The sequence below is a fragment of the Rhamphochromis sp. 'chilingali' genome (assembly GCF_963969265.1).
Source record: "Rhamphochromis sp. 'chilingali' genome assembly, chromosome: 16".
Taxonomy (NCBI): Eukaryota; Metazoa; Chordata; class Actinopteri; order Cichliformes; family Cichlidae; genus Rhamphochromis; species Rhamphochromis sp. 'chilingali'.
Window position 1 is genome coordinate 1,040,267 of NC_137943.1, and position 24,322 is coordinate 1,064,588.

At 42.6% G+C, this 24,322-nt stretch overlaps 1 protein-coding gene across 1 annotated transcript; it reads right to left on the reverse strand.

Moving 5' to 3' along the window:
* Window positions 1-15,549: 15,549 nt before the first annotated feature.
* LOC308383778 (uncharacterized protein) lies at window positions 15,550-22,991 on the reverse strand. The gene is made up of 4 exons (XM_080861892.1): window positions 22,722-22,991; window positions 19,702-19,848; window positions 19,436-19,585; window positions 15,550-17,682 (listed from the first exon to the last, which is right to left on the reverse strand). The coding sequence occupies exons 1-4, from the start codon at window positions 22,891-22,893 to the stop codon at window positions 16,586-16,588; spliced, it is 1,566 nt and encodes a 521-aa protein (XP_080718018.1). The 5' UTR covers window positions 22,894-22,991; the 3' UTR covers window positions 15,550-16,585.
* Between the last annotated feature and the right edge of the window lie 1,331 nt (window positions 22,992-24,322).

Consider the following 24,322-nt stretch of genomic DNA (forward strand, 5'->3'; position numbering starts at 1 on the left):
ATTTTGGATTGAATAGATTAGAAGAGGAAGTAAATTCACTGAACCTTAAAAACCCTTAAAAAGCTAAAACGAATATGAAATCCAAAAGACATTCAACATAGAACTAAACATGCCTTTGCAAAGACAAATTGGTATCTTATGAAGAATCGATAAAGTTATTGGTTCTGGACTCTTTCAGTCCAGAACTGAAAGAGTAACCTTTGCTATACCTTTATCCAGAAGTTAAATAGAAGATTTGAAAAAAAAAACTTGGTAACCCTGGATCGTGACATCTAGCACTGAACTGTATTCCAGAAATTAAAATTTCAGTATAAGAAACTCCTCAGCCATATGCTGCCAATGTGCTGGAAAGGAGAGTTCATTTGTTAGTCCTTGGATACAGCAGGAACTATAAGGTTTTTGTCTCCAGAATGTGAACTGATGCGAATGAGAATAAGCACCTCAAAATCTGAGGCCATGGTCCTCAGCTGGAAAAGAGTGGAGTAGCTCACTCTAGGCCCCAAGTGAAGGAATGTAAGTATGGGGGTCTTGTGCATGAGTGAGGGGAGCAAGAGGTTGACAGATGGATTGGGGTGGCAGTGTTGCAGACACTGTTCCAGTCAGTCGTGGTGAAGAGAGAGCTAAACACAAAACAGGCCCCTCTTCTGTGGAACCAGCTTCCAGTTTGGATTCAGGAGACAGACACTATCTCTACTTTCAAGATTAGGCTTCAAACTTTCCTTTTTGCTAAAGCATATAGTTAGGGCTGGACCAGGTGACCCTGAATCCTCCCTTAGTTATGCTGCAATAGACGTAGGCTGCCGGGGATTCCCATGATGCATTGAGTTTTTCCTTTCCAGTCACCTTTCTCACTCACTATGTGTTAACAGACCTCTCTGCATTGAATCATATCTGTTATTAACCTCTGTCTCTCTTCCACAGCGTGTCTTTATCCTGTCTTCCTTCTCTCACCCCAACCAATCACAGCAGATGGCCCCGCCCCTCCCTGAGCCTGGTTCTGCAGGAGGTTTCTTCCTGTTAAAAGGGAGTTTGTCCTTCCCACTGTCGCCGAAGTGCTGTTCATAGGGGGGTCATATGATTGTTGGGTTTTTCTCTGAATCTATGAAGCGCCTTGAGGCGACTTTTGTTGTGATTTGGCGCTATATAAATAAAATTGAATTGAATTGAAATTGAAAAACCTAAGCTGGTCAGTGTACATGCCTTCCCTTACCTATGGTCATGAGCTCTTGGTAGGAAAGGGTTGTTTCTTGTGAAGCGTAGCAACGGAAAGAATTCAGTCAGAGGTGGACTCGCTGGTCTGTTGTGGATCGTTGTCCTGGTGCAGAACCCAAGTGCTACAGGCCAGAAACAGATGGCTGCACATTCTCCTTCAGGATGTTTTGGCAGACAGAGGAATTCACGCTTCTATTTACCACAGCTTTGTGCTAAATAAGTGTGTATGCAGCGCTATGACTAAGTGAGGCAGCAAAACAGACTGAGACCATCAGACTACCACCACCACGTTTGACTGTTGGTGTGATGTTCCTTTTCTGAAATGCTGTGTTACTTTTACACCACATGTAATGGGACAACTTCCAAAAATGTAACTTTTGTCTCGCCTTGGGTATCATCAAGATGTTTTTGGCAAAACCGAGATGAGCCTTTATGTTCCTTTTTGCTCTCACTATGGTTCCCCACAGCTTTAGAAATGGCATTATAACCTTATCCAGACTGAGAGATCTCAGTTACTGTGTTTCTCTAGGATCTTTAAGTCTACTCCACTTTGTCAGGCAGGTCCTATTTAAATGATGTCACATATGACAGCATTTGTAACAGGCCATATATAATTTATAGAAAAACTTTATATATATATTTTTTCTTCTTCTTGAAGCTTAATAAGGAATAAGGAAGATATGTAATCACTCATCTGCCTGCTTTTCTGGGTGTTAGTTTGGTTTTCTGTTCTCTGCACCACTACCATTTCCCACTCTGTCAATCTTAATACTGCCATTGCTACTTTAGTTGTTGAAAAGCTGTTAATATAACAATATCCACTTCTTAAGTCTGAGGTCCGAACCAACGACTGTCCAAACTTTCAAACAGAAACTGTGTCATCACAGAGAATTAAAAATGGTCCAAATTCTTTCACGTTCAATAAAATGATCAGTGTGGCTCTTCTCCCAGATGTAAAGTTTAACATCCAGGCATCCATGAAAAAGAGGATAAACTACAAAGTCCTGTAGCTGAACGAATTGGCTTCATGTGTGACCATGACGAGCCACTGCCACTTGGTAAATATGCAGATAAAGTAAAACAAAGAAGCTTAGGCTATACAAATGTGGCACAATTTACATTCAGCTGTCCTGTGTATTACTACTGTACTGAGAAATGTCTCTTAAGTAAAAAGTGTAAAGGGCAGTGAAAAGTTACACATTTAAAATGCACCAGAATGTATCTGTAAATAAATGTCAGTATTTCTTTCTTCACTTGAAGAAACATACGGTCAAGGTTAGGTGACCTCCACCTACTCTGTGTCCAGCAATGCCTCTGATCGAACCAGGGTTTGGTTGACTAGGGTCTGCGTGCTGCCTGAGTCCACCAAAGCATATACCCCTGTGAATGATTCAAACACCACACGACGTTAATTGGCTGTTTTGCCACTTTTATTCAGGCACACACACACGATATGCTTCAGCACTGAAAAGGGAAGCTAGCTCATCAACCTAACTACCTCCACCTGCAGCTCAGCCTCCCCTTGAGCCCACTGCACCACCCCTCCACTGCAGCAGAGCCAAAGATCACACCCCTGCCACAACCCCCTTGGCACCTTATCAGAACGTTGTATGTCCCTCCTGGACCAGTGGTAGGTGTTGGGAGGCTGTGTCCCAAATGCCCACACCTCCAACACACCTGGGGTCCGTTCTTCGTACCTCGCTTACTACATCCAAGATCAAATCATCGCGCTAACTTTGAGCTCGCTATTCCGGTTCTCCGAACACACCTGTTGTTGACGATTAGTATAGCTGGATGAAGTAATGTGAGATCACTGGGTGGCTTAACAGGTATGGAACGCCAGGACTGCCATAATGAATTAATTAAATACACCATTAAATAATTAATTAAATGTGTCAATAATTAATTAAAATTGGAATTAATTAATTAAATAAATAGTTATGACACATGTAATTAATTAATTATTGACACATTTAATTAATTAATTATTGACACATTTAATTAATTATTTATGTATTTCACATTTTAATTAATTATTGACACATGTAATTAATTATTTAATGATATATTTATTTATTTCATTTTGGCAGTCCTGGCGCCTGGCTCTCATCATGAAATAATTTTATCTGTCAGCCTCACCCATCAAACTCAGGGGGCGGGGTTAACGCTGCCCATGCAGCTTCTCTAACATTTGATTGGTTGCCGTGCAAAGTAAGTCAAAACAGGTCGATCCTAGATAATCGATTGCTTGTGTAGACTTGGGGCAGCCAGGTATCCCAGAATGCAGATCAAATCACAGGCAGCAATGGTGGTGGTGTAGTTTTTCTGTCACCAGCTACACTTTTAACAGTGTTTTAGCCGCGAATGTCGCGCCGTATGTCTGGTCAGGTTGTCAACATAGAACATGTTTGCAAAAGTGCTCAGATGTTTTCAGAGATTTCACTAGCTCTGCTAACAGTTAGCATGCAGAGTGCACCGAGGGGGTTACGTTAACCGGTTTGTTTACATATTCCACTCTCCGTGTTCCACATGTTGCATTCGCAGATTCTCATTTTCACCGAACGATCGTCTCTTTCCGCCTGGTCTTGTGTCTCTGTGCTTCTGTAACATAAAGAACGAGCTGACATTTTTCTCACGAAACCAGCGATCAGCTCAACAGACCCTCAGTTTACCTGCATGCATCCTCCTCCTCATCTGTCAGCTGTTTAACACCTGCTGCTAATTCAAGAAACACGCCCACGTTACCTGGTGATAGTCACAGTTTAACTGGGCAGCCGGTGCTCGATATAAAGCAATGTCAGCGCATTTTTCTGCACAAGATAAGTAAATATAGTGTTTTCCCCGAGCGCAGAGCTGCTGGAGCTCGTTTCCTTACAGAGCACTTTATACGCGAGCCAGCTTTATCAGCGGCTGATGTCCAATCACCGGCACACAGCTTTCAAACCTCAGCTGAGTTTTAGCTCTCAGTGGTTAAACGCTGGACTTCATTCACTCAGGTTCTGTCTGTCGGGTCACGTTTACTTCGCTGTTTTATTTACAACTGAGCAAATCGGTTTGGCTGAGGTTAAAGTTACGTTTCATAACTGCATAGTTTCACAGACGTTTAATGGTTCACTGGCACATGTGTTAGACTGAACTATCATCTAAATATCATCTGTTTTTTAATAGTTATTCAACTGTATTCTAAGCACCAGCTGTCTGTTAGAATGTGATTTTTTTCTCTCTCTGTTGGCAGAGGTATAAAAATGCGCAGGAAAATCTGACGTGCATGGCGAACTTCACCGACGATATTTAGGGAGGAATAAACACACATCAAACATAAATGAACCATTTGTCTGTCTCCATAATTGAGAGAATTTTCTCTTCTTATGTCAACACTCTCTCTCTCTTTTTTTTTTTTTGCTTTTTCGGTCATGTTATGTTTACCTGTCAAAGGCTTGTTACAAACTATGAAACACATCGTGCAGACTTCTGGATGTTAGAAGAAAACTAATACTGCTCATGAATGAGACTAAAGGCAGGAAGGTGTCCTTTAAAACTAAACATGTTAATAGGACCTCCCTGTTTATATCATAGTTTATGATATAGCACGTGTATTTCAGTAATAGCCTGCTGAGGCCACTATACGTGCTGGCCTCATATCAAATGTGAAGGCAGACTGAGTCTATGTTTGACGTTTTTTATATCTAATCTTCCTTTTCAAACATTTAAACAGCAGCGAGTCTGCAGCTGAGGGAATACAAACTCAAATTGTCGGAACAGGTTTGCTCGTTTCTTGGATTCATTTGGTGATTTATTAAATGTATAAATGTTATTCTAATCTGCTGCTGAGTCTCTTACACTTTTCTTTATGCTGTATATTTTCACGTCTCTGGAATAGTTGGCAGTTAGATAGTCAGCTGGGAAACTCTGTGTTAACTCATGGAGCTGAGGATATCGTGGATATGCTGACCTCGCTGCGTGGTGTACAGAGCGAGGTCAGCATGATTAATATTCACAATAAAAATATTAGCCGAACATCATGAAGTCTGTATGTGTTTCATAGTGTCGAACAACCTTTGTACAGTTAAAGCCAGCAGTTACTACATGACGGAAACACCAACGTTATCTCTTTTATGTGTTTATACACAGGTCACGCTGATTACTGAACAAAAACCCAAAGATAGAATAGAATTAGAATAGAATTTAACTTTATTGTCATTGCACATGCACAGGTACAGGGCAACGAAATGCAGTTTGCATCCATCCAGAAGTGCTTTAGTGATATAGATATATTACAATATATATTAGCAATAATATAGATATGTGAGTATATTACAGAAATGGGTCTATTATGGTATGTTATAATGTACACGGTATGAAGTATGTTGTGAATATTCTATAACTATAAGTATGTACAGGCTGTAGTGAGTACAAGCTATGTACAGGCTATGAACAGGATATAAATATGAAAAACTATACAGAATATGAAATAAATAACTTTACAGAATCTGAGATATACAGCTATACAGAAATGGGAACTATGCAAGTTGTAAACAGTTGTAGGATTAAAAATTATCGAATGTACAGAATGATTATTTACACAGAGCTATACAGTAGTGCAGTTAAGATAAGTGAGATATAATTCCTACAGAGGCTATATAAAGTGCTAGTGGTTGTGAGTGGTGGTTCAGTCCATGTTATTATTGTGTTTGAGGGTACAGTTGTCCATTGTGGGTGTGTGTATGTTCAGTCCATGAGTTTAACGTGGGTCAGATGTCAGGAGGCAGAGTTCAGGAGTCTGACAGCTGTGGGGAAGAAGCTGTTCCGGTACCTGGTGGTCTTAGTCCGGAGGCTCCTGTAGCGCCTCCCAGAGGGCAGGAGGGTGAAGAGTCCATGTGATGGGTGACTGGGGTCTTTGATGATTTTCCCAGCCCTTTTCAGACACCGCTTCCTGTAGATGTCTTTTATGGCAGGAAGTGGTGCTCCGGCGATGCGCTGGGCAGTTTTCACGACCCTCTGCAACGCCTTCCGGTCCGAGGCAGAGCAGTTCCCGTACCAGACTGTTATACAGTTGGTCAGGATGCTCTCGATGGTGCAGCGATAGAAGTTCACCAGGATGTCTGAGGACAGGTGGTTCTTCCTCAGAGTCCTCAAGAAGAAGAGGCGCTGGTGAGCCTTCTTGACCAGCTTGGAGCAGTTGGTCGTCCAGGTGAGATCCTCGGAGATGTGGACTCCCAGGAACTTGAAGCTGCTCACACGCTCCACAGCCGTCCCCTTAATGTGGATGGGTGGATGTGGGTCAGCATTCCTCCTGTAGTCCACGATGAGCTCCTTGGTCTTCTCGGTGTTAAGCAGCAGGTTGTTTCTGTCGCACCACTCAGCCAGACGATCCACCTCCTCCCTGTAGGCGGCCTCATCGTTGTCACTGATGAGGCCAATCACCGTGGTGTCATCTGCAAACTTAATGATGGTGTTGGAACCATCAGCAGGTCTGCAGTCGTGGGTGAAGAGGGAGTAGAGGAAAGGGCTCATCACACAGCCTTGTGGTACACCGGTGTTCATCGTGATGGTAGATGAGCAGCGGTTATCCAGCCGGACATGTTGGGGGCGGTTGGTCAGGAAGTCTAGTAACCATTTGATCAGATGTTAAACAGATTTATTTGCTCTCTCTCCTCCTTAAACATGTTTTTAATGTTAGTTATAATTCAGAATTGGCGACTGAAACACGTAGGACACATAAGAACATCAGGAAATAAAACACCGATAAATATACGATACGATAAATAACCTCAGTAAAAGAAGTCAGCGGGGGTTACTACAGCTGTGTACCGGGGCCTGCGCTTTGTCGGTGGGATTGCTTGCGAGGCGAGCGGGTCTATCCCACGCTTTGCCGTGAGACTGGGCAGACATCTCCGACATCATCGAAGCACTTTTGCAAAGAGGCTGTATCTTGACAAACCGACCAGACACATGAAGATTAAACCACTACATTCTCGGCTAAAAAAATATTAAAACGCTATTTGGTGACACACACACAGGGTTTTTCAAAGCTCAGTTCTGTTAGCTTCCACATGCCGGTTGTTGTGTGCTAGAAACAATGGCCACCAGGCCAAAGCAATGGTTTTGACTCGATCAGCGTTAACCCCGCCCCCTGAGTTTGATGGGTGAGGCTGACAGATAAAATTATTTCATGATGAGAGCCAGGCGTCAGGACTGCCAAAATGAAATAAATAAATATATCATTAAATAATTAATTACATGTGTCAATAATTAATTAATTACATGTGTCATAACTATTTCTTTAATTAATTAATTCCAATTTTAATTAATTATTGACACATTTAATTAACTATTTAATGGTGTATTTAATTAATTCATTATGGCAGTCCTGGCGTTCCATAAACAGGGGCTACGCATCGATAGTAGAAACATTGATCGGCAACCCTTTGATTGGTCGGCAAAAATGTCGAAGGAGCGCGCTCAGTATTTTTCGGCAGCAGAGCAAGAACTCTTGATTGAGGGATTTCAGGAGTTTCAGAGTTTAATTAAATGCAAGGGAACACTGCAAAGGCAAGGAGAGAGGGCTGGCAGAAAGTTGCTGACAAATTAAACTCGTAAGTAATTTCATCCGTCCATCCGCTTCCGCTTATCCTTTTCAGGGTCGCGGGGGGCGCTGGAGCCTATCCCAGCTGTCATAGGGCGAAAGGCGGGGTACACCCTGGACAGGTCGCCAGTCTGTCGCAGGGCTAACACACAGGGACAGACAACCATTCACACTCACATTCACTCGCACATTCACACCTAGTGGCAATTTGTATTATCCAATTAACCTATCCCCACAAGCTGCATGTTTTTGGACGGTGGGAGGAAGCCGGAGTACCCGGAGAGAACCCACGCAAACACGGGGAGAACATGCAAACTCCACACAGAAAGACCCCGGCCTGATGTTGGAATTGAACTCAGGACCTTCTTGCTGTGCGGCAACAGTGCTAACCACCGTGCCACCGTGCTGCCTCAAGTAATTTAATAATAATAATAATAATGGAGTGGATTGATATAGTGCTTTTCAAGGCACCCAAAGCGCTTTGCAATGCCACTATTCATTCACTCTCACATTCACACACTGGTGGAGGCAGCTACAGTTGTAGCCACAGCTGCCCTGGGGCAGACTGACAGAAGCGAGGCTGCCATATCGCGCCATCGGCCCCTCTGGCCAACACCAGTAGGCGGTAGGGTAGATTTATTATATTACACCATATTATATTATATTATATTATATTATATTATATTATATTATATTATATTATATCCTCTTTCACATTAGAGCCACAACAGGACCCACTAGAACATGGGAACAAGTAAAAGTGAAATATAAGAATATCCTACAGAATGGTAATATTTATCACTTATATTGCTTTTCGTCTCTTGGAAAGAGACCCTGAAATAATCTGTTTGTTTGTTTATAACAGCAACCAAAAAAAGGGCAGAGCAGAAGAAGACAGGTGGTGGTCCTGCACCCCCTCGTCAACAAGTTGGTTAAGTGAATAATACCCTCACGGGAAAATCGATATCTCTCTATGAGCACACTGTCGCGCTGAGCTAAAGGATCCTGTCTGTCCCGCAATATACGCTGGATTCTGAGGACTCTCCTTATCAATCTTGCACCTTCCACAATGGGTGGCTCGCGTATACGGACAGGACATGGCTGCGACAGACTTCCCAAATCCACCTTCGCTTTTATAGCCGTGGTCTCTCATCTTGATTACACGAAGTAATTTACAATTACTACTCTGAAATATGAATTACATCTGTAATAATCACATACATGTAATAGAATGTTAATAGTACATTTCCCTTTTTTAGGAAATGACCTGTATGTATCTGTGTGACATCAATAAAAGGATCAAGTGCTGCATTATCTTTAGTTACATTGATAATATTTATTTATGGTGAAACAGTGGTGGAATATCGCTGTTGCTTTCGTATAAATGAAGCGGACATACCTGCGTGGCCGCGATCTAATCCTGTTTACATAAAGTAAGCCTGCTCCCGAGCAGGTTTACGCTTATGGCTCTGTTGCTATGACAGCAAGTCCCGGATGAGCTTCGGGGAACCGAACGATCCAAGATCACGCGAAATCGTCAACAATCAAATCCAGCTAACTTACTTAGTGAGGTACGAAGAACGGGCCCCTGGAGTCTGTGTGAGCCAGTTCATGGGGAGAGGAAACAGGAAGGAAAGGGTCATTACTTGTTAGTAAATTAACCCATGATGTTGCCTGACTCTCAGTACACAAGCATCATGTCCATATGCCCCATATGGGCGATCGTGGCTCAAGAGTTGGGAGTTCGCCTTGTAATCGGAAGGTTGCCAGTTCGAGCCCCGGCTCGGACAGTCTCGCTGTCGGCAAGACACTTCACCCATTGCATACTAGTGGTGGTCAGAGGGCCCGGTAGTCCGGCAGCCTCGCCTCTGTCAGTGCGCCCCAGGGTGGCTGTGGCTACAATGTAGCTGCCATCACCAGTGTGTGAATGGGTGGATGACTGGATATGTAAAGCGCTTTGGGGTCCTTAGGGACTAGTAAAGCGCTATATAAATACAGGCCATAATTAACATAACATTAACTTTTCCAAAAAATAAAGATATCATTATCTGGATCAAATATATAAATACAAATAAACTAACATTTTGGATTGAAATAAATTTAAATTCTCAACAATAAAATGATGTACATTTTTTTTACTTTTTTTACAGCTTAAACATTTTAAAATTAAGTTTAGGAAAAATTTAACTTTGGACATCAATTTTTAAAGTAGAGCCAGGAGAAATGTGTCTGTCTTCTGAGACAGAGTGGACCTCAAACAGTTGTGGCTGTTTTAGCCCACTGAAGGCTCTCTCATCACATGCAAGTCATGGGCAGAGTGCAACATATACAGAGAGCAATGCACACTTCTCCAGAAATGCTTTGTTGATGCGGGATGCAGTGATAAGGTATTATTTACAAATAAACAATATCTAGAATCAAAACAACTTTCCCACTCACCTACTTCTCCAGATATCAGTGGGGCTGGTTCAGTGTCAGGAATGTGGGTGTGGGGAGATGGGAGTGGGACAGCTAAGCTGACCCAGAAGCTTGATCTTTTTTTGCCTGGCACCAAGTCGGCAGATGCAGGGAAAGGTGATATACGCATGCACACAGTGTTTGCCTGCATTGATTAGATGTTCAGCGAAATAACAAAGATAAGATAAGATAAGATAAGATAGAACTTTATTAATCCCTCGGGTGGGTTCTTCTGGGAAATTCGACTTCCAAAAAAAGCACAGCAACGACCGAAGTTACAGTTACAGAATTGTTATATATATATATATATATATATATATATATATATATATATATATATATATATATATATATATATATATATATATATCTACACACACACACACACACACACACACACACACACACACACACACACACACACACACACACACACACATATATAAATACAGAGACAATATAAATAAAATATACAAAGGGGATAAATAGAATAAATAGGAATAAAAAATAAAAATACAAGTGAATTGCACATTTCAAGTATTGAGTCTATTGCACCGTTGACTATTTACAAAAAGTATTGCACAAGGTATTGTACAGTGAGGTGAAGAGGCACTACAGCTTAGTTGTTCCCCCCTCCTTTGTCCTCCTGTTTCCCCTCCCTCTCCCCTCCAGAGAGGAGTTAAACAGTTTGATGGCGTGTGGGACAAAGGAGTTTTTAAGTCTGTTAGTTCTTGTCTTGGGGAGAAGCAACCTGTCACTGAACAGACTCTTCTGGTTGTTAATGGCCGTGTGCAGAGGATGCCCAGCATTGTTCATAATGTCCATCAGTTTCTTTAATGTCCTTTTCTCTGCCACTGTCACCAGAGTGTCCAGCTTCATGCCAACCACAGAACTAGCCTTCCTGATCAGTCTCTCCAGCCTGGATGAGTCCTTCTTTGCTGTGCTGCTCCCCCAGCACACCACAGCATAGAAAAGTACTCCAGCAACCACCGACTGGTAAAACATCCTCAGGAGCTTCCTGCAGATGTTAAAAGACCTCAGCCTCCTGAGGAAGTACAGTCGGCTTTGGGCTTTTTTATACAGGTGCTCTGTGTTGCATGACCAGTCCAGTTTATTGTCCACCCACAGCCCGAGGTACTTGTACTTGTTGACCACCTCCACCTCCTCCCCCTCTATCTGAACCGGCAGTGGACCTTCTCTGGACCTCCCGAAGTCCACAACCAGTTCCTTAGTCTTTGAGGTGTTGAGTTGCAGGTGGTTTGTGTGACTCGAAGCGACAAAGTTCCTCACCAGACTTCTGTACTCCTCTTCCTGATCATCCCAGATACACCCCATGATGGCTGTGTCGTCTGCAAACTTCTGAATATGGCATAATTCAGAGTTGTAGCAGAAGTCAGAGGTGTACAGGGTGAAGAGAAGAGGGGACAGCACAGTTCCCTGTGGTGCTCCTGTGCTGCTGACCACAGTGTCAGACGTGATGTCCTTCAGCCTGACGTACTGTGGCCTGTCGGTGAGGTAGTCGGAGATCCAAGCCACCAGGCAGGGGTCCACCTCCATCCTGTTCAGTTTTTCTTGAAGCATACAGGGCCGGATGGTATTAAAGGCACTGGAAAAGTCAAGAAACAGGATCCTGACCGTGCCTTTCCCCCATCCAGGTGTGAGTGGGCTCTGTGTAGGAGGTACAGGATGGCATCCTCCACTCCGACACCCGCCTTGTATGCAAACTGTAGTGGGTCCTGGGCATGTTGTACCTGTGGTCGGAGGAGGTTGAGGAAGAGCCGCTCTAGAGTCTTCATAAGATGTGACGTCAGTGCCACCGGTCAGAAGTCATTCAGCTCATTGGGCCGGTTCTTTTTGGGGACCGGGACGATGCAGGATGTCTTCCATAGGGCGGGCACTCTCCCCAGTCGCAGACTGAGGTTGAAGACTCGTTGTAGCGGCTCCCCAAGTTCAGCAGCACACGCCTTTAGCATCCTAGGACACACCTTGTCTGGGCCTGCTGCCTTTCTGGGGCGAAGCTTCCTCAGTTGCCTCCTGACCTGATCCACTGTGACACTGGGAGATGTTTGGGAGGAGGGGAGGGGGGGAGATGTCTTGCTGCTGAGAGAGGGATTGGAGGAGGGGGGTGTCATGGTGTCAGGAAGGGGGGGAAGCGAGGGAGGCAGGAGAGTGGGGAGAGGACTCTGTAGTGAAGGTGAGGGTGAGGGTGGGGGGGTTGTGGGCTGGTCAAACCTGTTGAAGAAGTTGTTGAGTTCGTTTGCCTTCTCCACAGTCCCCCCCCCCCCCCCCCCCCCCCCCCCCCCACTGTGCTTTTCTTGGTGTTGTGGCCTGTGATGGTTTTCACACCATTCCAGACCTCCCTCATATCGTTCCTCTCCAACTTCTGCTCCACCTTCCTCCTGTAGGTGTCCTTTGCTTCCCTCAGGCAGCGTTTCACCTCCCGCTGTGCTGCCTTCATCTCCTCCTTCACTTTGCTCCTGAAAGCCTTCTTCTTCATGTTGAGGACAGCTTTGACTTCCTGTGTTAGAGAGACACATTAAGTAATCTAACTATTATTAAATTAAAATATTAAATATAAAAGTCACAGATTTTCTTTCATGTGGACGTGGCTATGAGTTTCACTTCTATCACCCACAGACAAGGCCAACCTTTTTTGGTAAAAAAAATAAAAATAAAATTGTGTCATCCTCTCTTTTGTCTTTTCTTTGGAACCCCAACTTTACTTTTCATGGTCCCATCCTACAGTGTCGTTCTGGATAAGTGGTAGAAGCTGACTGGATTTTATTCTTTTTTGCCAAAAAGAAAAACAAATTAATGCTAAGAAAAAAAATTATAAGTAATAAGAGTATAACACTCTTTTATGGCAGTAGGTTTGCACCTTTTGTACAAAAACGGACTGATTGACTGTTCTCCTATTTTGTCAGTCATTGACCATTACAGTCATCATCACTTTATTCATCACTTAAGAGTCATCCTAGTTAGTTCAGGGTGAAAGTGATCGACCGCAGGGGCTCATCCACCAAAGAGTTAACCACAACAACCCAAGAGTTGTTTTCACCTCAGTGAAACCTCGTACCCTCTACAGACGATGTGTCAGTTCGGTTAAGGAGGTTTTAAAGGATTCCTTCCACTGCCCTCAGTTCAATTCAGCAGCACCTTGACTATATACCATGTGGGGGGAGAGCACAGCTTTACCCTCCTGAATTGCCTGAAGTTTTGTTCAAAATGCTTCAAGGCAGACCAAAAGTCTTTGTCCATGGCCTCACTGAACTCCTCCCAAACCCAAGTTTTGCTTTAGCCATTGCCCGAGCTGCGGTTCGCTTGGCCTGCTGGTGCCCATGAGCTGTCTCCGAAGTCCTTTCACTTCACACTTGATGGCTCCTTTCACTTGCGGTCTCCACCATCTGGTTCGGGGATAACCACCAGGCTCCAACCACCTCTGCAGCTCCTTGCAGCAGCCTCAGCAATGGAGGGTTAGAAAACTGGTCCTTTCGGACTCAGTGTCCCCAGCCTCCCTCGGAATACTGTTGAAGTCCTGGGAGTTAAAGAATTTTATGGGCATTTCCAGCATACCCTCACTATAGCTTTAGTTGTGCCAGGCCTGTCCGGCATTTTATCCCCACCAACTGATCTAACTGAGCACCAGGTGGTAATTATTTGATGGCTCACAAGGCCACAGATCAGATGATACAACTGCAAAATTCATCATCAACCAAAAATAATTTCAAACTTGTGCACCCAAATCTGTTTTGGAAAGTAGGTAGTCCTTCCACTCTAGAAAAAGAACTCCATCCATCCATCCATCTTCATCCGCTTTGTCCGGGGCCGGGTCGCGGGGGCAGCAGCCTAAGCAAAGAGGTGCATTGTGTGCCGGGTGGCGGCCAGGAGCGGAGGCCCTGGCGGACTGACCCCCGGCTGCCAAGACTGGCAATAGGGAGAAAAAGAACTCATTAAATGAAAAAAAAAAATCCCAAATTACCATTTATGTCCTATACCTTTTTTTAGTTCTCAGCATAAGAGCAGTGTGGCTGGGGGTGGGGTGCTTTGGATAACTGTTTTTGTCATGTAATTGGATTGCACTTTGTCAGGCCTCTAACCTAAAATCCTGACCATCTGCATGTCCCACCTGAAGGCTAAGCTTCTGCTGGTGTAGCTTTCAGGGTCACTGAGGCTTGCAAACGCCCGATCATGTTAAGGCGGCAATCCCTCAGGGGGAAAACTGAAAAATAAAACAACAAAAACTAAAACAAAAATATTCTTCATCAGATTATCACAACTAAAAACATTTACTTTAAGTGGATGGCCTCTATCGAATATATTCAAACCCAATATTAACAAAACTAAAAAGGGCCAAGTTATAAAAATAAAGTCAATTCACCAAGTCTTGAAAAATAAAACAGAACAATAAAATAAAACTATCATCCAGACCTTTACAACCAACAATATAAAATTTATCTTGGGTGGCCTAATTCTCAAATAAATGTGCAAAATAAAGTAAGAATAAAATAGGATTAAATAAAATTTCGAATCACCATGTCTCTTCCATATCCAAGTTATATGTTATGGACTTGTCATGGGTCAAGATCACCCAATTCCTCTTCCTTGTATGTAACATGGTGTGACGACAGGGGTTTAGGACCTTAACTTCCCTTTGTGAGCTGCTGGAAGTGTGTGTGTGATTACTGTGATTACTTTAGTATATGAAATGAGGGAACTGTTGATTGCAGAGCTGAAAGCTGGGCGGCTTTGTGTCGGGTCTGTGCAGCAGACAGGCTCACAGAGATAAACACGTCTGTACTGAAACAATAGTCACACACTGTACAAACATAGATGTATTTTTTAGTTAATTATCTCACGAGACGACAGAAATTTGCTGCTTCATTTTGCTCTACCCTGCCTACTGAGAAACCTGACACAGGCTCATTTGCATACTGACAGTGATTGGATGCTTAGCTGGGGGGGAGGGATCTCTGGTGAGTGCTGTGTGAGCCTGCACACAGAGTACGGAGGAAAAGAGCGAATGAGAGCTACTGTAGTAAATGTACTAAATCTTGTCCATATTCAGTTTGTGGGAAATCTATTATTGTCCTTCAACGTCTAAAAGTTTGACTTAACGGGGCAGGATGTTTGTTTAAGGGGCCGCTGCCCCCTCTTGCCCCAGCGTAGAGCCGGCCCTAATCACAAAGTATGCACGTACACATCTGTACGTACCCCACCTCCTCCTTAACGGCTGGGCCAATCTGAACGAAGATTTGCACAAACATCATCACACATATGGGGTTTATTTCAGGATGATTTATTATAAATCCCAGTTTGCTTGATTTTCCTACATAGTGTTTATTTTTGTTGGACCACCGTGAACGTTACGTTTTCCGTTTGCATTAGTATCAGTGTACGTTTACCGTACAGAACCTAATGGTCACATGAATTTGTATCCAGTGTTGTTTTGAAACACAGAAAGAAAGATTTGAAGTCAGTCCATCAGAAAAGGAAGTAAATATTGAAACCTCGTTGACAAAAGGAAGTTAGTTTAAAAGGCAGTTTTGACACAAATCAAGTTTTAATGTTATACTCGAAGTCTGGAACAAAGTGGGACAAAAAGGTTCAGAACTCACCAAAAAACAGAAACAAAAGGTTTTCAACAGATAAATGTTTCCAAGACTCACACACTTTTCAGTTAGTGTTTGAATACAAATTTAGCACACAGTGACAACTCACACTATGACCTACACTGGGACCAATACAGTACATGTACCATACTGGTATATACATATGTATATACAGATGTATATACATATTTACATGTACGCTGAAGCCATGTTTTAAAAGTTTTATAAGATGATCCCACACAAGATCCCTTACAGCACTGGCTGAAATGCAGCTCCAAATCACCACAGAGCCTCCACCATGTTTTACATACGGCTTTTGTTACCCTCTCCTGTATGCATGTATGACTTTTGACCCAAGGTTTGGAGTCTCACCCCAAATGCCCTGCTGCTGCTCATTTTCAGTCTAGTTCTTGTGTAATTTAGCATCCTTGAAGTGTTCCTTTCTAAGAATGGCTGCTTGACAGTCACCCTATTACTGCCACACTTTCTTGTGTAGTTTCAGGTTATTTAAGGACACACTGCACACTATGCTACTTTTTTAGCTAATAGCTCCTTGTTGGTGCAAAATACTCTTTTATGCCTGTCAAACTCTGCTGTCATTGGCATGTTGCACAGATTCAAGTAAAGAAGCTAACGGTGTATAGATCCAGTTTAATGTGATTCTTTGCCAACTGCTGACATGAAACTGAAACCTTTGCTAGATTTGCAAAGGCGCTGCCTCTCAGCTGTGTGAGTTCTCATTTTGACTAAAAGTTTTTGCAAATGTTTTGCAAGAACTCTCACTTGTGTGAGACCCCATGTGGACAGTCAAATGACTATTTTGACTGAAAGTTTTACCACAAGTTTTGCAAGAATATGGCCTCTCACCTGTGTGAGTTCTCATGTGGACATTCAAATGACTGTTCTGACTGAAGCTCTTACCACAGGTTACACAGGAATAGGGCTTCTCACCCGTGTGAGTCCTTATGTGCACGGTCAAATCCCTCATTTGAATGAAACTTTTCCCACATGTTTTACAGGAATACGGCTTCTCGCCTGTGTGGATTCTTGTGTGGAATTTCAGATTTGTACTCTGACTAAAAGTTTTGCCACATGTCGCACAAGAATATGGCTTCTCACCCGTATGAGTCCTTGCATGAATTTTCAAGTTTGCTAAGCAAGCAAATCTTTTTCCACAAATCTTGCAGTGGTAAGGTTTTATACCTGTGTGCGTCACCATGTGCACCGTTAAATTGCCTTTATGATAAAATCTTTTCCCACATGTTTCACACGAGTATCGCTTCTCACCTGTGTGAAATCTAATGTGATATATCAGATTTGAGCTGTCTCTAAATGCTTTCCCACAAATGCTGCAGGAATATGGCTTCTCACCGGTGTGAGTTCTTATATGGACCAACAAGTTATCCTTTCTCCTGAATGTTTTCCCACATGCGTCACACGAGAATGGCCTCTCACCTGTGTGAATGCTCGTGTGTATTTTTAGCTTTGATGCATATTTAAATCTTTTCCCACAAGTGTTGCAAGAATATGGTTTGTCATCTGTGGATGTTCTTTTTTGATGTAGAGAGTTGTGAGAGAGGAGCAGGTGACTGCTTGGTTTCGGCTGGCAGTAGTTTTTTTCCTCATAAATTACTGTTAATGGACTGGTTTCCTGGTCAATTACAAGCTCCTGTCTCTCCTGACTTGTGCAAAGTTCCGTCCATTCTTCCTTAATCTTAGCCGATCCAACGTCCTGTTGATCCAGACCAGAGTTCTCCAGGTTAAAGAGGTACAAGTCCTCGAGAACCTCCTCCTTGCAGACATATTGCTGGAGCTGGTCTGGAGAGACAAAGTGGCACATAAAACAGTCAGTGCTGTATTCATATACAAATGAAGATCTAAGCAAATTTTGTGACGGCCAACGGATTGTTAACACCAGTGGGTTCAGGTTTCACTTCAGCTGAAGCTGTTTGGTGTGCAGCATGTTGTAGGTCCAGGTTAGGGTAGATGTTTTAGTTCGAACTTCAGCGCTCTAATGTGCAGCTGTCATTTTAAAAATAAACAGCAGGATTAACACAATCAACTTGAGTTGAAATATTTATTTTACTGCTTCACGCTCAAAATCCCAAGATGAAAGAGTCCCTGCAGAATGAATTTTCTCTTATTTGCAACACATTTTTTATATTCTGTACAGATCTTTAATCAACATTTTATTATTTTCATCTGATAAAGTTTCTGATTGGAGTAATCTGTGTATGAAACACCTCATTTTATGTGAGCGCACACGAAGCCTGAAGCAGAAAGCCAGGCCGGACAAAGAAAGTTTAACTATTATCAGCTGCTCACATGTAAACAAATGAATTCTGGCTAACGGTAGTCCATTTTATATTCTTCACACTGGCTCCCAATAGATGATGAAATTCTTGTTTTAACATACAGAGCACTAAATGGCCCCAGCTTCTTATAAAATACTCTGCTGCTCGTCGTCTTCGCTCACAGGCTCAGAGTTTGTTGGTTTCTCCCCGAACACGACTGAAGGCGAAAGGGGGCGGAGCCTTTCAGTCGTGCCACCACAGTTACGTTTGGTTGACTCTGTGGAATCCTTTAAAAAGCAGTTAAAACTTTATTATTTAAACAGGCCTTCTGTTAATCAACACTTCTGAATTGTTTTGAATTTGCATTGTTTATATTGTCTATTTTGTTACTTAATGTTTTCTTTATTGTAACCTTTGTGTACAGCGCTTCGTGACTGCCTGTCTATGAAAAGCGCTTAATAAATAAACCTCACTTACAAAGAGACACAAAGAGTGAACAGTGGACAGAAATTTGAACATGAACCTACAACAAACCACAAGATGGGTTTTCAAGATGGCTGCCAGTGTTTTCCAACTAGCTTTTCTCTGCATGTGAAGGGGCTCAAATGTCCTTCCTGAATCAACACATTTTTGTTGAACCATCCACTTAAAATTTGAATATTGCTGAGAGTACGGTGATGTTATAATTCTACTTTTGACCATTTGGGGTTTCTGGGAAGCGTATGGTGACGTGGTGGCTACAGAGAAATGTTCCTCTAACCCCGACTTAATATTGTAGATATTTTGTTTTCTCTGACTGAAAAACAAAACGAAACATGTCTAAGAAACCAAGACGTGAGCTTCTTAGTTGTGGTCAGCACAGTGTAAACCAGCAGGTTAACCTCGTGAGCCTAACGGAGGAGGCCACAGTCAAAGGGATCAGTAGACTGAACTGAACAAAGGATTGATGAACAATATTCCCGTTCAATAATCCTGATGATCTTATTCTCACTGGGTTGGACACACTGCAGCTATGCCAGGGCTACAGCTGGTGATGAGGACGCAGCATTTAGAGAGAAACACGACAGGAACAAGTCGTCCAATTCTTGAACAGCAAGAACATTTGTTTAGAAAAGCACCAGATGTCTAATTGCTACACTCTGACTGATTTTCATCTAGGCACCAAAGACACTTAATACTTGATATTTTAAAAGTTGAGCTTAAACATGGTTATAATCCTGCTGCTGCTTGTCTGGGCCGGGCCTTGGGAGCGATCGTTAAATGTACAGATTTCTTACCTGTGTCCATGTTACAGTGACTCCCTGACATGGGAGAGATGTCCACATTGTAATTTTTGGTTCTGTGACATTTCTTCTTTGGCTTCAGCTCCTCATTGGTGGTTGATCCCATTTCTACATGTTTAGTTCCTTGCTGGTCTCTGGTGTCCACTACAGGAGAAGTTTGAGAGAGGAACTGGTTAACGTTTGGGTCAGGTTCATCAACCACTCCTAATTAGTTAAAGTCACCATAAAGGTGCTGGTCTCTGTTAATACAAGCAGCTTACTGGAACAGTCTTCCTCTTGCTCCTCTTTTATCAGGAGAGGCTCTGCTTCCTCCTGGACCAATCTGGAGTTCCTTTCCTGGTTACAGTGCTGCTGCTGCTCTATAAGAGCCTCATCTTTATTATTAATGACAAGTTGTTGTGGGAGGTCTATCGAGACAAAGGGACAAAACAAGGTTACATGTGTGATGACAGAAAAACACTCATACTTAGTACTGAAACAGTGATCTATACTGATAAGGAGTATAGAGTGTTAGGACCAAGAGGATCCACATCGTGTGATAGAAATGAAAATGATCAGCCTAGGGTTGGGCAATTGGACAATATATCGACGATTGACGATAGTGTTTACAAGGGCGATTTATTTATTTATTTTCCCATGACTAGGTTTGCTAATCATGATGGAGCTCATAGAAGTCAACAGAAAAAAAAATAATAGCGCTGTTTTAACAGCACCCTCTTTGATCTGCGAGCAAATGCCCCTCCTCAGAGAGCTGCAGAAGCTGGTGATAGCCTAGCATACTCAGCCGGATGGTGGACATGTACATGCTCATGTCAGTTAGTCGTGTTTGAGAGCTTTGCTCGCACTATACGTCTGCACAAGCGGCACACCACTTTGGTTACATCCTTAGGTTTACCTCTTTTATTTGGTTTAAAGCCAAAGAAATCCCAAATTGGGGACTTTATATTTTTTTAGTGCTGTCAGCGTTAATGTGCCGTCATCACAACTAACGCATTTAACAATTAACCCATATGGAGCGCAGACTGAGTCTATATCCCTGAAATATCTCTGTCAATGAATTTCGGGCAGTTTGTCCAAATTCTGTTAATTCTGGGGGTTGAGAGCGTTACAAATTTAAATCGTGAGGATGATTGATGATTAAGAAATCTTGTTCTTAGAGTAATGTCAAAAAGATAGAAACCACTGCATGGTAGTGTTAGTGGTCAGTGACAGTGATGAATCTGAGTGTCTGTGATACTCATCTTATTAGCGATCCTAACTAAAAACTGGTGTGTAATGTGTGGCCCTTTAAAGAGCCCCACCTTATCCCAAGATAAAACAAAGGACTAACTTAACCATGCTGTGTTTTAGTTGAATGTGTTCTCATCCTGTATAGAGCAACAAATAACAAGACTGACAGTGAATGGAGAAACACTCACCCAGTTTCTGTTCTGTTTTTGTCATGCTTATATCATACAACCTGAACATATCAGCAGGATGTCCCGTTTCCCCTTTCTCTTTGTTTAAAACATATAAAACAAGTCCATGCAATTTGAACTCAAAATTGTGTTTTCACCTCGCAAGTTAACTGATACTTGATAAATGTTTGCTGCTATTTTTGGTCAACTGCCATTTTTGACTTCCCTCTGCAAGCGTCCAGCTGCAAGGGGAGAGATGAAGGACTACGATTCATCAAGCAATGTGATCATAAATAATCCTCGACACTAATTTTTTTATGCCTGCGTTTAGATTGCATATAGATTTTTTTTTTGCATTTAAGAAAATTATGCTAATGACATTCAGTTGTACGTTTCTTTTATGCCCGAGGATTTATCTAAGCTTCAGCGTCTGAATGATTGCTTAGATTTGATCAAACGTTGGATGGCTGCAAATTTCCTCCAACTCAACGAGGGGAAAACCGAAGTCCTCGTATGCGCCCCTGATAGGTTTCTATCGCAGATAGTGAAAGCCCTCGGTCCTCTCTCACTTTATGTTAAATCCTCTATCAGGAATTAAGGTGTCACCTTTGACACCTTGGCATGTGAAATCTCTGGCTCGGTCTTGTTTTTATCATTTAAGAAATGTGGCTAAGCTGAGCCCGGTTTTATCTCGCTCTGAACTCGAGATTGCTATAGATGCATTTATTTCGTCACGCTTGGATTATTGTAATTCGCTGTTTATGTGTCTAAGCAAAGGTTCACTGGATCGGCTGCAGGTTGTGCAAAACGCTGCAGCGAGGCTTTTGACAAAATCCTGCAAGTACTCACATGTGACACCGTTATTATCTCAGTTACACTGGCTTCCTGTTAAATTTAGAGTCGATTTTAAGATCGTGGTCTTGACCTACAGAGCTGTGCACGGACTGGCACCAGCCTACATCTTTGATCTGCTACAGCCCGATGTCCCTAGCAGGTCTTTGAGGTCATCTGATCAGGGCTTACTTGCTATAAAAAAATACTAAGAGGAGGACTCAGGGTGACAGAGCTTTTGCCACTGTGGCCCCGAGACTGTGGAACTCTCCCCCCTAACATTAAGAACTGTGGACTCAGTAGCAAGACTTGCAATCTATTGTGCAGCACTTTGTGATTCTGTCTTGAAAGGTGCTATATAAATAAAAATTTATTTATTTAAAATGTTTTCTTTCAAGAATTGTTTTTATTAAATATGGCACGTACAAATAGATGTTGTATGTAGTTTAAAACATTGCAATTTCTAAAATGGAACCAATGAGGAGTTTATTCTATTCATTTTGGTTTCTCTTTTGAATATTTATAACTGCTCATTAATAAGACAAAAGTATTTCTTATCAGATTACTCAATTAATTGATGGTATAATCATTAGAAAATAATCAATAGCTGCAGGCTTAATAATGTAGGAAGTTAACATTACCGTTGTGACTCAGCCCATGGCTGTGGTGAATCATCACAGGACACTGAAACATCTCAATTTCTCCAATAAAAGTCACAAAATAAAGATTTTCTCTATTTCTGTCGAGCATGCTGGTCACCAAGGGTGTAACAGGTACTGTCACGGTTGCTAGGCAACAGGAGGCGCGCGTCTTAGGTTAGACCTACAGAAGCCGCTAACTTCCGGTCTTCCCGTCTTTCGTGCACGGGCAGGCCGGGTCCTTTAAAGGATGCAGCCCCTGAATTTGGACACACCCCAAACCTCACTAACGCTTACCTAAGAATCACATCACAGACATGAGCATGCTCGGTAGCGCCGTCCATCAGCTCACCAGTACTCAAACACATAGCAGTACCACTCTGGGTTCATTAACACCATCGGAGCGTTACCTACCGATTCTGTGTAACTTTATTTTGGGGAACTTCACAGTGATATCCTGCAGTCTGCGCTGACTGATCTCGGCCTCATTCTGGACCATCGTTTTAACAAAGACGCCGAATATCTCTTCAGCAGCAGCCGTTAGTCTCTCGCTAACAAACTCTCGCAAATACTCAACGGAACACATCGTTACTTTGACAGCTCAAATATTTCTCTGTTATACGCGAATGCAACCGTTTTCCAGCTTCAACAAGCGGCTAACTTAGACGTAGCGCCAGGACTGTTTCCTCTGTGTGTCACATTATAAAGTTCCGGCTATAAAAGCAGGTGAACGTTTTGTTCCGTTATATATATCAGTGTATGGATCTATTACAGGGGTCGACAACCTTTCTGATGATGAGTGCATCTAAAATTCCCTCAGAAGTCAGTGTGCCATATGATTGCATTAGCAATAAATGTAATAACGCTCTATATTAACAGTTACTTACTATATAGAACCACTTTATAAAATTATGTTCACAGATGTTGGCAGCTATCAGCGAATATTTATCAGCTGTTTGGAAACAAAAAAAAGACACTTTTTATCCATAACAGCAAATGAACTGTACAACAGAAAATCCAAATGCTATTTATGGTCTCTGTTACGATATTGCTTCAGGGAGCAGACATGACACCGTCTTAGGTTTTAGCCATCACTTTTTTATTATCTCCACACCACCCTCCGGTGGCTTCCACATGAACTGCACCTTAAACAACAACTGTTCACTCATATCATGACAGTTTCCTCACAACAATGATAAGAAAAATAAACTGGGCCAATATGGCATGTTTGTTAATACAGAGACACACATGTTAATGTGACCTCTGGTCTCCCACTCAGACACACAGGTCTCCGAGTGTCCAGCATTCAGAGGCTACCTGAGGACTCGTGTGAGAGAAAATCTGCTCACACAGACATGTAGAGCCAAACACTGTCAATAAGGCCTCTGCAATGTTCTGAAGACAGTTAAACTTGTCAGGTAGTGATGTCCAGCAGGTGAACATGCAGCTCCATGAACACACGCACAGCAGTGGATTCCAGCTGCGTCCGAGTCGAGCTTTTCAGTTCAATCAGCTGCATTTCGATGTCCTCTGTGTCCAACCAGTTAATGCGAGACAAATCCAGCTGCTCATTAAAGCTTTTTGATTTGATTAGAAAAGAAAACATTGGTCCAAACACCTGAAAGCCCCGAAAACCCATTGTGAATTCTGTCTCAAGTCTACGGATGTATCCGTGTATTTCCGTGGTGCTGATGCTGCGCTGAGCAGACAGCTCCTGAAGCATTTGAAGTGTCGGAATGTGAAAATTTCAACATCGCTTGAAAAAACTACCAGCTAGCAACGTCCCTCTCACCGGTAGGCGAAGTTATTTTTTAGCCAATTACAAGTTGAATCTGGTAGTTGGGGTTGTTAGCTAAGATACTGTCATTAAGAAGCGGCACAACTAATGTGCGATGTGCACCGTCATTTATTTTTTAATGCACCTTCTCAGATTAACTCACTGCGTGTCACGCCCAGGGCTGGACTGGGACAAAAAAACAGCCCGGGCATTTTGACGAGAGACCGGCCCCCCAGGT